This window comes from Mytilus edulis, chromosome 12, assembly GCF_963676685.1.
Source record: "Mytilus edulis chromosome 12, xbMytEdul2.2, whole genome shotgun sequence".
In the NCBI taxonomy this organism is placed as follows: Eukaryota; Metazoa; Mollusca; class Bivalvia; order Mytilida; family Mytilidae; genus Mytilus; species Mytilus edulis.
The window spans coordinates 860453-878775 of record NC_092355.1 but is presented as its reverse complement, the minus strand read 5'-3'; the positions used below and the strand labels follow the sequence as shown (position 1 = coordinate 878775).

General features: G+C 33.5%; 2 protein-coding genes across 2 annotated transcripts in view; both read left to right on the top strand.

Annotated features, from left to right (window-relative positions):
• The window catches only part of LOC139499375 (uncharacterized), a 36776-nt gene extending 31263 nt beyond the window's left edge, over positions 1 to 5513 (top strand). The window contains exon 10 of the mRNA XM_071288057.1: positions 370 to 5513. Within this exon, the coding sequence (XP_071144158.1) occupies positions 370 to 5246 (4877 nt within the window). The 3' untranslated portion in view covers positions 5247 to 5513. The remainder of the gene's footprint in view (positions 1 to 369) is intronic.
• Positions 5514 to 11120: 5607 nt separating this feature from the next.
• On the top strand, positions 11121 to 12263 carry LOC139499306 (uncharacterized). Its single transcript, XM_071287974.1, has one exon. It carries the CDS (start codon positions 11121 to 11123, stop codon positions 12261 to 12263), a length of 1143 nt encoding a protein of 380 aa, XP_071144075.1.
• Positions 12264 to 18323: the final 6060 nt, after the last annotated feature.

Below are 18323 nucleotides of genomic sequence, written 5' to 3'. Positions count from 1 at the left end.
CATATAATGCTCCTCTACTATCGTAGGTTGGGCATACAAAAAAACAGTACAGAAGTTTTGAGTAAAAAAAGGCAAGAGTAGCAACTTTGCAATAAAAAAGGCAGCATGTGAAATTATGTATAAAAAGTCAGGATCAAAAAGGCAGGACCAAATAAAGTGAACAACAAAAAGGCAGGACCAAATAAAGTGAAAAACAAAAAGGCAGGACCGCGATATTACAAAAAAAAATACAGGACACAATTTTTCATCCTAACCCCCATAAAAATCAAATGGTAGCTCCCTAAGGTTACAATATTTTAAATACTAATGCATAATTCATATAAATAATGGTTGTTTGAATTTTTATTAGCTTCTCATATATTGTTTTAGATCAGATACATACACAAATGAAAGACTGGGAAACAAAAGATAAAATGTTTGTGCCTACGCGAGCCAGTGATTATGTCATGGAATGTTTACAGGCAAACAGTTGCTTGACATTAACTGCCCCATCAGGAGTAGGAAAATCATTTATTGCCAGACACACAGCACTTGTTTTACAGAAGGAAGGTTTCAATATAATACCAGTAGAATTACCAGCCGACATTAAAACTTATTATCAGCCTGGTAAACAGACAGTCTTTATTGTAGATGATATTTGTGGAAATTTCACTGCGAATCAACAGCAAATTGACAACTGGAAACAATTGTTACCTGTGATTGAAAGAGTTATTGCAGACAAGTGTAAGATTATTGTATCTTGTAGATTGCAAGTCTTTAAAGATGATAAGTTTAATATATTATTACCCTTTAAATCCTGTGAATGTAACTTAATATCAGATAAGTTATGTCTTACATCTGTAGAAAAAAATACTATAGCAAAAAACTATATTGGTTCAAGCTTAGACAATATTGATAAATTATCACAAAATAGTGAATTATTTCCACTTTTATGCTCTTTGTATGATAAGGAGAAGCATGCAGATGTTGAAGATTTTTTCAAAAATCCCTTTAATTTCTATCAGAATGAACTAGACAATTTAAGTCGGCATGGTGATGACGGGATCTTGAGAAAATGTAGTCTGGCTTTATGTGTTATCTTTAATAATCAGCTACAAGAAAAATGGTTCAAGGGTAAATTGACAGACGAACAAAAACATATCATAGAAGACATATGTGATGCCTGTGAAATCAACAGAATTACATCAAAGGCAAAATTAATGAAATCACTTGATACTCTAGATGGTACATTTGTCTGTAAACAGAATGGAATTTATAAAACTATACATGATAAACTATTTGACTTCCTTGCTCATTACTTTGGTCAAAACATGATTGAATGTTTGATAGATCATGGTGATAGTAATTTAGTACATGAACGTTTTGTTTGTCAAAAATCACCATATGACAAGAATAGAAACAAAGACTTCATTATAGAAATACCAGATGATTATTCAGAATCATATTTAAAAAGGTTTATCAAGGACTGGTCCTCAGGAAATGTGGGAGCTGTATTCAATAACAATAATATGAAAGTATCATCATTCAAACAACAGTTATTACAGCACTTACAACAACTAGAAAAACCACAACAAATAACATTAGCCAGTACCAAGGATACAGTAGTACTAAAGGATAACTGTGGATCAGGTAATACTCCACTGGTAAATACTTGTTATGATGGTTATACTGATATTGTTCAGTGGTTGTTACATAATGATGTGGACGTGGATCAATGCAGAGATGATGGAGTTACTGGAATGCTCATGGCAAGTCAGGAAGGCCATACCGATATAGTCAAGTTACTGTTAGAAAAGAATCCTAATGTTGATCTATGTGACAAAGATGGTAAAAGTCCTCTGTTATTGGCAAGTAACAATTGCCATACTGATATAGTCAAGTTACTGTTAGAAAAGAATCCTAATGTTGATCTATGTGACAAGGATGGCTGGAGTCCTCTGTTATTGGCAAGTAACAATGGACATACTGATATAGTCAAGTTACTGTTAGAAAAGAATCCTAATGTTGATCTATGTGACAAAGATGGTAAAAGTCCTCTGTTATTGGCAAGTAACAATTGCCATACTGATATAGTCAAGTTACTGTTAGAAAAGAATCCTAATGTTGATCTATGTGACAAAGATGGTGAAAGTCCTCTGTTATTGGCAAGTAACAATTGCCATACTGATATAGTAAAGTTACTGTTAGAGAAGAATCCTAATGTTGATCTATGTGACAATGATGGTGATAGTCCTCTGTTATGTGCAAGTAACAATGGACATACTGATATAGTAAAATTACTGTTAAAGAAGGATTCTAATGTTGATCTATGTGACAAAGATGGTAAAAGTCCTCTGTTATTGGCAGGTCTAAATGGACATACTGATATAGTAAAGTTACTGTTAGAGAAGAATCCTAATGTTGATCTATGTGACAATGATGGTAAAAGTCCTCTGTTATTGGCAGGTGACAATTGCCATACTGATATAGTAAAGTTACTGTTAGAGAAGAATCCTAATGTTGATCTATGTGACAAAGATGGTAAAAGTCCTCTGTTATTGGCAAGTAACAATGGACATACTGATATAGTCAAGTTACTGTTAGAAAAGAATCCTAATGTTGGTCTATGTGACAAAGATGGTAAAAGTCCTCTGTTATTGGCAAGTAACAATTGCCATACTGATATAGTCAAGTTACTGTTAGAGAAGAATCCTAATGTTGATCTATGTGACAATGATGGTAAAAGTCCTCCGTTATTGGCAAGTAACAATGGACATACTGATATAGTCAAGTTACTGTTAGAAAAGAATCCTAATGTTGATCTATGTGACAAAGATGGTAAAAGTCCTCTGTTATTGGCAAGTAACAATTGCCATACTGATATAGTCAAGTTACTGTTAGAAAAGAATCCTAATGTTGATCTATGTGACAAAGATGGTGAAAGTCCTCTGTTATTGGCAAGTAACAATTGCCATACTGATATAGTAAAGTTACTGTTAGAGAAGAATCCTAATGTTGATCTATGTGACAATGATGGTGATAGTCCTCTGTTATGTGCAAGTAACAATGGACATACTGATATAGTAAAATTACTGTTAAAGAAGGATTCTAATGTTGATCTATGTGACAAAGATGGTAAAAGTCCTCTGTTATTGGCAGGTCTAAATGGACATACTGATATAGTAAAGTTACTGTTAGAGAAGAATCCTAATGTTGATCTATGTGACAATGATGGTAAAAGTCCTCTGTTATTGGCAGGTGACAATTGCCATACTGATATAGTAAAGTTACTGTTAGAGAAGAATCCTAATGTTGATCTATGTGACAAAGATGGTAAAAGTCCTCTGTTATTGGCAAGTAACAATGGACATACTGATATAGTCAAGTTACTGTTAGAAAAGAATCCTAATGTTGGTCTATGTGACAAAGATGGTAAAAGTCCTCTGTTATTGGCAAGTAACAATTGCCATACTGATATAGTCAAGTTACTGTTAGAGAAGAATCCTAATGTTGATCTATGTGACAATGATGGTAAAAGTCCTCCGTTATTGGCAAGTAACAATGGACATACTGATATAGTCAAGTTACTGTTAGAAAAGAATCCTAATGTTGATCTATGTGACAAAGATGGTAAAAGTCCTCTGTTATTGGCAAGTAACAATTGCCATACTGATATAGTCAAGTTACTGTTAGAAAAGAATCCTAATGTTGATCTATGTGACAAAGATGGTGAAAGTCCTCTGTTATTGGCAAGTAACAATTGCCATACTGATATAGTAAAGTTACTGTTAGAGAAGAATCCTAATGTTGATCTATGTGACAATGATGGTGAAAGTCCTCTGTTATTGGCAAGTAACAATGGACATACTGATATAGTAAAGTTACTGTTAAAGAAGGATTCTAATGTTGATCTATGTGACAAAGATGGTAAAAGTCCTCTGTTATTGGCAGGTCTAAATGGACATACTGATATAGTAAAGTTACTGTTAGAGAAGAATCCTAATGTTGATCTATGTGACAAAGATGGTAAAAGTCCTCTGTTATTGGCAGGTAACAATGGACATACTGATATAGTAAAGTTACTGTTAGAGAAGAATCCTTTTGTTGATCTATGTGACAATGATGGTGTTAGTCCTCTGTTATTGGCAAGTAATAATGGACATACTGATATAGTAAAGTTACTTTTAGAGAAGAATCCTAATGTTGATCTATGTGACAATGGTGGTAATAGCCCTCTGTTATTGGCAAGTAATAATGGACATACTGATATAGTAAAGTTACTTTTAGAGAAGAATCCTAATGTTGATCTATGTGACAATGGTGGTAATAGCCCTCTGTTATTGGCAAGTAATAATGGACATACTGATATAGTAAAGTTACTGTTAGAGAAGAATCCTAATGTTGATCTATGTGACAATGGTGGTAATAGCCCTCTGTTATTGGCAAGTAATAATGGACATACTGATATAGTAAAGTTACTTTTAGAGAAGAATCCTAATGTTGATCTATATGACAAGGGTGGCAAAAGTCCTCTGTTATTAAGTTCTTATGGACATACTGATATAGTAAAGTTACTGTTAGAGAAGAATCCTAATGTTGATCTTTGTACCAATGATGGCTGGACACCACTGATCGTTGCATGTAGTAGAAATCACATCAATATAGTACAGCTATTACTGAAACATAAACCAGACATCAATGCCCAGACAGATGATGGAGGTAATGCTTTATATTTCAGTGCACTGAACGGATACATAGATATAACACGGTTACTGTTAAAGAATAATGCTGACTGTAATATATGTATGCATAGTAAACAGTCTATAACAGATACATATACTAACCGTCTGGATTACACCTTAGATAAAGAAAGACAGGAATGGTTTGACTTTCTCTTAGAAAAGGCTTCATCAAATGTTAGAAATTACATCAGTGATAAGACAGTAGATTATGGGTTTGATGTAGTAGTTGGTTCTTCTCCATTACATATAGCCTGTTTTATGGGTAGGACAGATGTAGTCCATTGTCTTCTCAACTACCATGTTAACATCAACATAACAAAAGAAGATGGGACAACAGCATTATTTTATGCATGTGAAGTAGGACATGAGGATATTGTAAATTTATTATTAGATAAAGGAGCAGATACACAAATATGTAGACTTGATGGGGAATCCCCTTTGAAGATTGCAACAGAAAATGGACAAACATCTGTAGTAATGATTGTAACAGAACACATGAAAAAGGAGGACAAACGTTCTTCTTAACTCTTGTTCTTTGTCAGTTGTTCCTTATCAGATGATTTTTATTTTGTTGTTGATTGGTGTTTGTTTGATAAGTTTGATATCTAGTGCTATTAATTCCATTCCTTTCTCTCTATTTTTACTTGTTTAGCTAAGCGAAGTATTACATGATTGTTTAGGAATTTTATTACAAGGAAAAGAAGAAACATTCTGTTGATGTCAATGTAGTTCCAGTATCACTTAGTTTTTTCAATATTTTCGTTGTTTTACAAAGTTACAATTCATCAGACGCACTCCATATTTATAGTTGTATTGTTACGTTGATTCATGTTTTCTTTTTTGTAACATCTTTACCTATTGTTTGCCACTGTATTTATTCAAATATAGACTTCCATTTTGACTTTATTGCTATTGTGTTTTGTTTTGTTTTTCTCTCGAGCAACAGTTTACTGATTGTATAACATACTTTAAATACTGTATACAAACATAGATAACCATTTTATTTGCTATGTTGGTTCATAATTTTTTTCTTCTTGTTTAACATCTTGACTGATTGTACATGTCATATTTTATATTCTGTATACAAATATGGACTACCATTTATATTTCTTTGCTTTACTGGCTCATATTTTCTCTAATGAAGCATTTAACTGATTATATGGCATACTGTATATACTGTATACAACCATTTTGATTGTATTGCTATGTAAGTTAATGCTTTCTCTTGTGTAACATATTGAATTATTGTATAGCATATTGCATATACCGTATAAACCTGGAGTCTTCCATTTTTTGTTTGTATGGTTTTGTTGATTTGTGTTTTCTCGTGTGTAACATTTTACTGATTGTATAGCATACGTAATATACTGTATACATATAAAAAATACCATTGCATGTGTAATGTTGTGTTGATTTGTGTTTTCTCTTCTGTAACATTTTACTGACAGTATGGAACTATATATACTGTAAACAAATATAGACTAACATTTCGATTTTATTTGCATGTTTATTCGGTGTTTTTTTGTGTGTTTGTACTAACAAAACCCTGTATTTCCTATTTTGTTGTGATGTGGGGGTACTGTTTTATATCAAGATATCAACTGCACTCGATAGAAATTGACCTGAAGCATTTGCATGTATACATACATTTTACATGTATAGACTTTGTCCTGCCCATTTAAATTGATATCTTTAATAAACATAATACAGATTGGTTTAAGTATTTTGTATTCTGTTTTTACCTAACTTTGGATCTATGTGAAATGTATAACTGACATTGATTTTTGCTTAAAATTACATCTTATAACGAGGTAGATAATAAACGGGATTACCATGTTCAGTAAGAACCTTGCACCAAAGCGTTGTAAATCAGGAATGGCATCTCAAAGTGTGCACTTTTGTATGAAATTTTTTTTGTTTATCTCTCCTTAAAAAAAGTTATAAAAAAAGAGTGTATGACCACCTTGCTTTGTTTAAGTAAGACTTATATTTGTTTCGTCATTCTCTTAGGTATTGTAAAGTAAAATATATGTAGAGAATAAAATTGAGAATGGAAATGGGGAATGTGTCAAAGAGACAACAACCCGACCATAGAAAAAATAACAGCAGAAGGTCACCAACAGGTCTTCAATGTAGCGAGAAATTCCCGCACCCGGAGGCGTCCTTCAACTGGCCCCTAAACAAATATATACTGAATGTTTAGCATGGCAGTTCCCTTTCTGAAAGAAACCATTGTCCTCATGTAGAAGATGCAGACTGTGGATAATGGATAACAACTTAATTCCTTGTAAAATTTATAAAATAATATCAAAATCAATCTCAAAATAGTGTAATGAACGGTTTCTTGTATCTGTATTGTTTACATTGTAATATAGAAATACATTGTTTTGATATAATTATAATCATAATAAAGCATTTATTAGTATAATGTGTGTTTTAATTACCTAATATAATTATTAAAAAGACCATTTTAGAATGTACATTTGTATCAATGTATCTTTGAATTAAAGTCCTATCCACGAAAAAAAATCATAGACATTAACCGTGGCATGAAGACAAACACTATTGGTGGTTGGTCAGTTGGTAAAATTTAAGGTTCAGTACCAATAGATAGATTAAACATTTGAAAAGTATAAAAAAAGAAGATGTGGTATGATTGCCAATGAGACAACTATCCACAAAAGACCAAAATGACACAGACATTTACAACTATAGGTCACCGTACGGCCTTCAACAATGAGCAAAGGCCATACTGCATAGTCAGCTACATTGCTGTATAAAAGGCTCCGTTAAGACAATGTAAAACAATTCAAACAAAATCTAACGGTAAAATAATGAACAAAAAAAAAATTAAAACACATAAATTAAACAAACGCAGCCACTGAATTTACAGGATCCTGACTTTGGACACTTGACTTAATCCACTTCGTCCCAAGGGGGACATAGGGCGACTACAGTTTCTCTCCATTTCTTCCTGTCCATGGCTATTCGTTTTGTGTCTTTTCAGGTCATTCCAATTTTACTCAGCTCGGTTGTTAGTCCCCTGCGCCAGGAGTTTTTTGGTCTTCCCCTTTTTCGCTGTCCTTGGGGGTTCCATTCTAGGGTTTGCTTGGTAAGGGTGCTATAAACAGTTTCGTATAAAAAACTAGGGGTTATTCCTCGACTAAAAATAACCATGGAGGGAAACCCCTGTTTTTTTTCTCAATTGGTGAAAAAGTATCATGTTTTTTGTATTTGATTGTAAAAATAAGTTAATTAGCTTTGAATTAAAACAGGTTGAATGATTGAAATGATTTTTAAAATTATATTAACTTTACATGTTTTGAGGGGAGACAACACTGTAAACAACCTGTTTTTTTGGCAGTGAAAATTGAAAACTTATTTGCAGCCACTGTAGCTCTTTTTGGAGCAGGAAACCGTACCCTGAAACAAGATTTTTTTGAAAGGCCAGGTAAAAACCTACAAATTTCATACAGTTTTGATTATGTAAAATGTGCATGGATCATGTCTTCATGGGTGTGCACATGACCTGGTTTCAAGTTTTTTTTGTTCAAATTAGACCTTTTTTCCCCCATGTTCATTGGATGGAATATTTTTAATATATTAAAAGTACACATTATTTTTATTTCATTATAAACTAGAGAACATTCTGATTCCAGTGATATCTAGTTTTATACAAGTATCTTTATTAATCAGTCCACCACTAAGGGTCACTTATGCATGGTCCCTCAAAATGTGACGTCATAGAAAAAAACTGTTGATTGCACCCTTAAAGGGACAAATATATATTATAGTGATGTTTTCGCATAGAAATGTGTACGCGAATGGAGTAAAACAATTCTGAAAAATATTGTACGGCACGTATACTTTAATTTAAAAGCATCAGTTTGGTATATTTAATGCAAATATTACAGATTTGTACATAGCAACCAGAAATAAGAAAACCAGACTCTGCGCAAATATTGAAGTTTTTTTCAACTTTTTGTGACGTCATGAAATTTTATTCAATCTCTCATATATTTGGAACCAAAAGTTGCACATGCAAAGTGTAGACTTTTTCTACTTTGACCTGTATTTCTGATCAGTGCGACATAAATTTTAATTCATTATAATATATATTTGGTACTTTTTAAAGTCATAAAGGTACAAGTGCCATTCCTAAGAAAAACACTATTTCCATATTTTTCTCAACTCAGCTATAACTTAGTTCACATAATACTAGGGACAAAATATATTTAAAGTAACTTTATTCATGCTTATTTCATAGTTTTTATTCTATTTATTCAAAAGAAACCCTATTTTATGATTTATTTTCTTTGTAAAACTGATGAAAATGAGATACAGGAAATGTTTGGAGTTTGCTGGTTAAACTGTTTGCCACTGGCCAATATGCCAGTACTACGCGACATGAAAAAAGAGCTGTATTTTCACTATTCGTGGTCACAATCCTTAATGTCAGACACTATTTTAATCGGTATAGTGTACAGATTCAGAAAAGCTAAGAAATTTTAATATATCGCATATAAAGTTTTGCCTTAAGGGTGCTATAAACAGTTTCGTATAAAAAACTAGGGGTTATTCCTCGACTAAAAATAACCATGGAGGGAAACCCCTGTTTATTTTCTCAATTGGTGAAAAAGTATCATGTTTTTTGTATTTGATTGTAAAAATTAGTTAATTAGCTTTGAATTAAAACAGGTTGAATGATTGAAATAATTTTTAAAATTATATTAACTTTACATGTTTTGAGGGGAGACAACACTGTAAACAACCTGTTTTTTTGGCAGTGAAAATTGAAAACTTATTTGCAGCCACTGTAGCTCTTTTTGGAGCAGGAAACCGTACCCTGAAACAAGATTTTTTTGAAAGGCCAGGTAAAAACCTACAAATTTCATACAGTTTTGATTATGTAAAATGTGCATGGATCATGTCTTCATGGGTGTGCACATGACCTGGTTTCAAGTTTTTTTTGTTCAAATTAGACCTTTTTCCCCCCATGTTCATTGGATGGAATATTTTTAATATATTAAAAGTACACATTATTTTTATTTCATTATAAACTAGAGAACATTCTGATTCCAGTGATATCTAGTTTTATACAAGTATCTTTATTAATCAGTCCACCACTAAGGGTCACTTATGCATGGTCCCTCAAAATGTGACGTCATAGAAAAAAACTGTTGATTGCACCCTAATGTGTGTGTCTTTCTTTTTTAGGGTATGCCCGATCCACTTCCACTTTCTTGCTCTTATTGTCTGGGTTGTTGGCTGTTGTTTGGTTCTTCTCCATTACTCATTGTTGGATATTTGTTTGGCCATCTGATGTTGAGGATGTTTTTTCAAACCTTTATTGACAAAAGTCTGGATAGATTTGATGGATGCAGCTGTTTCTCTCCAGGTTTCTGGTCCGTATAATAGTACAGATTTGACATTGATGGTAAATATCCTTAACTTTGTTATAGTTTTTAAAGCATTACTCCTCCAAACAGGTTTCAGCATGGAAAATACCTGTTGTGCCATTTTTTTTATTGCCGATATGTCTCCGTCTGTGCCTCCTGATATACTGACAATACTTCCAAGATAGGTGAATTGTTGAACATCTTCAACAGTAAAGTCGTCGATCTTAAGACAATCCTGCTGGTTTGTAATTAGCCTCATTGATTTAGTTTTCTGTGCGTTGATGTTGATGACTTAGGACAGGCAGATACATAAATAATGTGGCGGGGTTAAACATGTTAGCGGGATCCCAAGGATTTGTTTAGTTTGAGAATAAATCACCTATTTGTGGTGGATTCAGTGCTTTATAGTAATGTAAAGTATTACATTTTTTGGGGTCAGATGTTTTTTTTCACAGTGTTTATTTCTGTGTTTATGGTTTACGGACTAAAACTGGATTACATTAAAGACGAGTTTTCCAAGCTAGTAATCCAACCACTTATCAATGGCAATATTTTTACAAGGAATACGTTTTTGAGAACACCAAGTACTTATTGTGTTTGTAACGAGTGCAATTATTTGTTAAAAGAACCACCTTTGGAAGTCTCGTGATCATGTGCTTGACGTAGAGTGTGTTTGTTTTTTGTTTTTTTTTTGGGGGGGGGGGGGGGGGGTCGTGAGGTCGATCCCAAGCAGGTTCAACGACTTGGACATTGGCATTTGCTTTGTTTCTGCTAGCATACATCGTTTAGAAGTAAAACCTCGATTGAAAATAGTGTGCTCATTTCAGGGGACATTTATTTGTGGACAATAACCTTGTGAACAAGAACTATTTGTTTTGCCTGGTATTGCTCTTCTTTTTATTGGTCCTTTGTATCGCGCCCCAAGTGATCCCATATTTTGTCCTTAACTAAATCCTACCTAGAACATGTGAATGACTCAGCCATTGCATGGAATTGCATTATGTGCAATTTTCCCAACTACTCCACCTTCTGCTATTCTTTGGTATTCAGCACTTCAAATCAATTCACCATTATATCAAATACATCCATCAGTAGTTCAGCATCTGGCATCATAAAACCAATACATACTTCAACACCAGAGCGGAAAACACAAAAGAAAAAGAAGCAAGAAGATTCAAATCCCAAGACTATTCGAGTATTAAATGTCAACTTCCAGTCAATAAGAAATACACACAGCGAACTGATTAATCTTATTGAAAGCACAAAGCCAGATATAATTGTTGGAACTGAAACCTGGCTTGATTCATCAATAAAAGACTCGCAATACTTTCCAGATGGTTTTAATATTTACAGAAATGACAGAAACTTGAGTGGAGGGGGAGTACCCATTGCCGTCAATGACACATACATCACTTCATCAGTAACAGAACTCCAAACTGATTGTGAAATTGCCTGGTGCAAGATGGAAATTGTCGGGCATAAAACTGTCTATTTATCCAGTTACTACAACCCCAAAACATCAAACGAAAAGGGATATAATGAATATGGAATAAGCATCGAAAGAGCCAGTAAAATACGAAATGCATTCATCATATCAGCTGGTGATTTCAACCTACCAGGCTGGGATTGGACTACTAAAGAGATCAAGATGCACACCCAATGTGTAACTTATCATGAAAAATTTGCTGATATATTGGATGATAATGGGATGGCACAACTTGTGACGAAACCAACCAGAGGACTCAATACTCTTGATCTTGTCGTAACAAATCATCCGGAAAGCTTCATGAGAGTTGAAACCCTACCTGGGCTCTCCGACCATGAAATCGTCTTCACAGAAGTTAATCTAAACCCCAGGAAATCTATTCAAAAACCAAGGATTATACCGTTATATAGAAAAGCAAATTGGGAGAATATGAAACTAGATCTTAATAAATTACACCAAGATATCACCCTAATGAATGAGCAAAAGGCAGGAGTAAACAAATTATGGACACACTTCCAAACAAAACTAGAAGAGAGCATTGGAAATAATGTACCGAAAAAGACAGCAAGGAAAAAGGATAGTAGTCCCTGGATAACATCTGACATCAAGCGTCTCATACGAAAAAGAGACAGATGGTTCAAAAGAATGAAGACATAAAGGAGATAGAGACAAATTTAAAGAACTTAAGCGTCAAACACAGAGAGAAATTAGGAAAGCTTACTGGAAATACATCGACAGTATAGTTTCACCACCAGACCTAATTAAACCTCAAGAAAGACCAAACTGCATGAAAAGGTTCTGGACCTTTATTAAACACAAAAGGTCAGATGGGAGTAAAATACCACCTTTAAAATTAAATGGAACTTTACATTCAGAGCCAACAGATAAAGCAGACATACTTAATGGCCAATTCCAGAAAGCCTTTTCAGACAAAACCACCATAACTGAAAAAAAGAATTTAAAGAACAGTGTAACATGCGTGGAAAGTTTGAACAAATCTTAGACATCAATATAACAGAAAATGGTGTGTACAAACTTCTTAATAACCTTAACCCAAATAAGGCAAACGGGCCAGACAATATAACACCAAGAGTCTTAAAGGAACTTGCAGAACACATAGCACTAATCCTGACAATAATATTCCGCTGCTCATATCAGACAAGCGAAGTACCTAGTATTTGGAAATCTGCAAACGTCTGCCCAGTGTACAAGAAAGGGAAGAAATATGATCCGATAAATTATAGGCCAGTCTCTCTCACTTGCATTGCATGTAAACTAATGGAGCACATAGTAACTAGCCACATCATGTCTCATGCAGATACACACAACATCATGTATCCACTTCAACATGGGTTCCAAAGGGGATTATCATGCGAATCACAATTGATTGAATTTATCGATGATGTAACTAGAAACTTAGATCTGGGGAAACAAACAGATTGTCTCATAATGGACTTCTCCAAGGCATTTGATAAGGTTAGTCATAGCCTTCTCATTCACAAACTGAAGCATTATGGGATAACCGGTAAAACAAATCAGTGGATAGACAATTGATAGAATACAGTCAGTAGTTGTAGAGGGTGAAACATCTACCTCCATACCTGTAGAGTCCGGCGTACCACAAGGATCCGTCCTGGGACCTAGCCTATTTTTGTTTTATATAAACGACATGCCCCAGGGGATTCAATCAACCGTACGACTGTTTGCTGATGACACTATTGCTTATCTCACAATCTCATCCAATGCAGATGCCGCAAACTTACAAAAGGACCTTGATCAACTGGCTGTATGGGAAACAACATGGCTTATGAAGTTCCATCCAGACAAATGTAATGTAATCACCATCTCCAAGAAGCGAACTCCAACAAAGTATACTTACACACTTCATGGCCATAACCTCGAACAGGTAACATCAGCTAAATACCTGGGATGCACTATTTCATCAGACCTTAAATGGGGAAAACATATAAGCTCCATCTGCTCCAAAGCTAACAACACCATTAGCTTCTTAAAAAGGAATGTTAACATCGCAAACAAGTCAATTAAAGAAAAAGCATATATGTCCCTGGTCAGGCCTACTTTAGAATATGCTAGTGCAGTATGGGACCCATACCAACAAAACGACATCCACAGATTGGACATGGTGCAAAGACGGGCAGCAAGGTATGTTACTAACAGATATCACAACACCTCATCTGTTAGTAGCATGCTTGATCATCTTGAATGGCCCACTTTACAAGAACGAAGGAAACATAGCCGCTTAATAATGATGTATAAGCTTCAAACAACTTTGTCAACGTCGATACATCCAGTAAGCTCATATTGAATGAACGCCCTTCCAGAAATAACAATGAAAAGGCACTAAGAATACCATCTTGTAAAACAACGGTACGGAAGGAGTCATTCTATCCAAGAACTATCAGAGAGTGGAACACTTTGCCCAACTCTACTGTCTCCGCCCCGAGTCCTGAATCTTTCAAGGCTCAACTTCGTCATTAGATTTAAATGACATGTTTTTAATTACACCTGTATATATATTAAATTGCACCCATTCTTTTTGTTTATTAAATTTCAAAATTATGTATGCGCTCACTCCTAATTGTGGCAGAATAGTCAACCAGTTGACGGTGGCCGCTTACCGGAAGAAGAAGAAGAAGAAGTTGTCAGTTTATGGTTAACATATATGAAAACAAGAAGATGACTGATTTTCAATGAGACTACTGTACGCCTGAAATTATATGATGTAGTTTTGAATAAAAGCAAGAGTAGTTTACCGCTGTTCCGAATTTATAAATCAGAGTAACAAATTTAAACTGAGGGAACACATTCAATACCATTGGAGAATTATGACATAACAGCAACACAACACTGAAATGTATGAGATACAAAAGCAACTATAGGTCACAGTACGGTTTCAACAATGACCAAACACTAAATCACAAAATACTGAACTCCGAGGAAAATTCAAAACGAAAAGTTCCTAATATAATCAATATTTAAAAAAAAAATTAAAAAAAATTATAATCCAATTGCAAAATCAAAAGCTCAAACATATCAAACGATGTTATAACAACTGGCATATTCCTGGCTTTGGACAGGCATTTTTCTAATGTAGCGAATGGTGGATGAAACCTGGTTTTAAAGCTAGCTAAAGCTATCGTTTGTTTGACAGTTGTGTCAAATTTCACTATATTGACAACGATATATTGTAAACGCATTTTTTTTTTGTAAATTATGAAATGCCGCGACATACATGGCATTACAAGTTCTAACGAGAAAATCAATGACTGAATGATAAACACATAACGACCATTGAATAGCAGCCACCTTACTCTGCACATGTGCAGGGTGTGTGAGTTTATACATGTTTCGGTGATATCAACCATTCCCCTAATTTAGGATAGCGGTGTTACAGCACAACATAGATCATAAAGTAACGTGCCACGATCATAAGATGCACTCGTTACCCATTAATCTCACCTTTACATGTGTTTTTGAATTGATTCATATGATTAACTGGAAATAATGTGCTTACATCCGTTAATGTGGTGAAAGTCAAATCATATCAACATGTCTTTGTCCTGATTTTTATGAATTATTTGCCACTATGCATTCAACACAAATTCGTCACCATCTTAATTATACACTTACCATATCTTGTTCATTTTAAAATCAATGAGCATTTCTTAAACAAGATTATTCAAACTTGACACTACTGACATTGTATTAGCTTTGAAAGACAATGTTATTAACACGGGGGGTCAACTTCCTATTATTGGGTATACGGGGGTGTGCCAAAAATATGGGTCATAATTTTGCGAGATTTTATATAAAAATGACCCTCCTTTTTAAGGACATCCTATATCAAAATGCATTTACGTTTGATAACTGTATATTGATTTGGGGAATGATCTTCATATCATATATAAATATGCTATTGAAAATGATAATTCATACATAAAAAAATAAGGGTAGCTGGTATATTTATGAAGAATGAGTGATGATGAGTTAGTGCTTATATAAGCATGGGTCATATTTTAAATATTGTATATAAGTATAGGTCATTCTTTCTTAAATATTTATATAACTATAGGTACTGAATTTCAGTAAATGTTATATTAAAATGGGTACGTTTTTTGAGGCAAAAATGGCACATCCCTACCAAAAAAATATCGAAGTTGCAATGTTTGTTATGGAGTCAACTTTTTGCCACTGTTTGTTTAGGAGTTAGATAGTTGCCACTGTTTTTTTATGAGTCAACTATTTGCCAGATTGTTTAGAAGTCAACTATTTGTCACTTTTTGTTTAGGAATCAAATATTTGCCACTGTTCACTGTTTGTTTAGAAGTCAACTATTTGTCACTGTTTCTTTAGGAATCAAATATGTGCCACTGTTTGTTAAGGAGTCAACTATTAGTCACTGTTTGTTTAGAAGTCAACTATTTGCCACTGTTTGTTTAGTAATCATAAAATTGCCACTGTTTGTTTAGAAGTCAACTATTTGCCACTTTTTGTTAAGAAGTCAACTATTTGCTACTGTTTGTTTATGAGTCAAATAGTTGCCACTGCTTGTTTACAAATAAAATATTTGCCACTGTTTGTTGAGAAGTCAACTATTTGCCAGTGTTTGTTTATGAATCAAATATTTGCCACTGCTTGTTTAGGAGTCAACTATTTCCCAATGTTTGTTCAGAAGTCAAATATTTGCCAGTCGTTTAGGAGTCAACTATTTGCTGCTTGTTTAGGAATCAATAATTTGCCAATGCTTGTTTAGAAGTCAACTATTTGACACTGTTTGTTTAGGAATCAAATATTTGTCACTGTTTGTTTAGGAATTAAATATTTGTCACTGTTTGTTTAGAAGTCAACTATTAACCACTGTTTGTTTAGGAGTCAACTATTTGCCACTGTTTGTTTAGGAGTCGACTATTAACCACTGTTTGTTTAGAAGTCAACTATTAACCACTGTTTGTTTAGGAGTCAACTATTTGCCACTGTTTAGTTAGAGTCAAATAGTTGACACTGATTGTTAAGGAGTCAACTATTTGACACTGTTTGTTTAGAAGTCAACTATTTTCCATTGTTTGTTTAGAAGTCAACTGATTGCCACTGATTGTTGAGGAGTCAACTATTTGCCACTGATTGTTTAGAAGTCAACTATTTTCCATTGTTTGTTTAGAAGTCAACTGATTGCCACTGATTGTTGAGGAGTCAACTATTTGCCACTGATTGTTTAGAAGTCAACTATTTGCCACTGTTTGTTTAGGAGTCAACTATTTGCCACTGTTTGTTTAGAATTTAACTATTTGCCACTGTTTGTTTAGTAGTCAAATAATTGCCACTATTTGTTAAGGAGTCAACTATTTGCCACTGTTTGTTTAGAAGTCAACTATTTTCCACTGTTTGTTTAGAATTTAACTTTTTGCCACTGTTTGTTTAGTAGTCAAATAATTGCCACTATTTGTTAAGGAGTCAACTATTTGCCACTGTTTGTTTAGAAGTCAACTATTTTCCACTGTTTGTTTAGAATTTAACTATTTGCCACTGTTTGTTTAGTAGTCAAATAATTGCAAGTTTGTTTAGGAGTCAACTAATTGCCACTATTTGTTTAGTAGTCAAATATTTGCCACTGTTTGTTTAGAAGTCAAGTATTTGCCACTGTTTGTTTAGGAGTCAAATGTTTGCCACTGTTTGTTAAGGAGTCAAATATTTACCACTGTTTGTTTAGGAATCAAATATTTGCCACTGTTTGTTTAGAAGTCAAATATTTGCCACTGATTGTTTAGGAGTCAATCAAATGATTTGATGGAGACTCAAATAATTTCCTTCAATGGTGTACAAATTCAAAATAGACAACGTACATCATAAGACAGAAGACAAGAAATTTCATAGATTTATTGTAAACGTTTCATACAGCATGTTCAATAATGTTGTGACAAGTTTCTAAAAATAATTACAAAAACCCTATAACAAGAAATTACTATCATTTCAATTTCACAAATAAACATATACAATAAGTTTTATTTCTATAAAATCATGTAACAAAATTGTGAAGGATTCTGGGTAATATAATCAGAAAATATTTGTATCAATACACTACATGCACTAGGAACAATGTCAATACCAATACATATTCAAAGCTATGTGTCTTTTTCATTTGAGTATAACACAATACAATTGTTCATATTCAGTCTAAAATACTGTGTTTGAAATTAAATAGTGAAGCCTTTAACTTATTATGTTGTGAGGGCAAACGTCTTAATGACCTTTCCTTAATTTCTTTTATGAAAAAAGGTTCATTTGAATAGTTGACTGGTATCAAAAATATTTAAGAAATACATAATATAAATGTTAAATACAAATCTACTAAATACTCATGTGCAACAAAAATCAAACAATTCAAAAGTAAATTGTTATTTCAACAGCTACAAAAATGCTTAAATTTGTACAAAAATAATTTTAACTTTTACAAAAATTTTAACCATTTAAATAAATCTGTCTAAACCTTTCGAAAAAATAAAACATACATAACACATGAACGATGTCTGAAAATACCATTGATACTTTATAATCATATTACATTCAATCTAATGAATACTAAATCCTTTAATTCATCCTGTTCTGATATGTCAGGCCTTGATTTGTGACCTATAAGAACAGGAGCAATTTAAGGATTTTATTCTACAGGTTCTAATTATATTTAATTAGATTTTTTGA

What these genes read in the sequence shown, in the direction of transcription:
- LOC139499306 (XM_071287974.1), top strand. Translation starts at nt 11,121, where the DNA reads ATGTGCAATTTTCCCAACTACTCCACCTTCTGCTATTCTTTGGTATTC.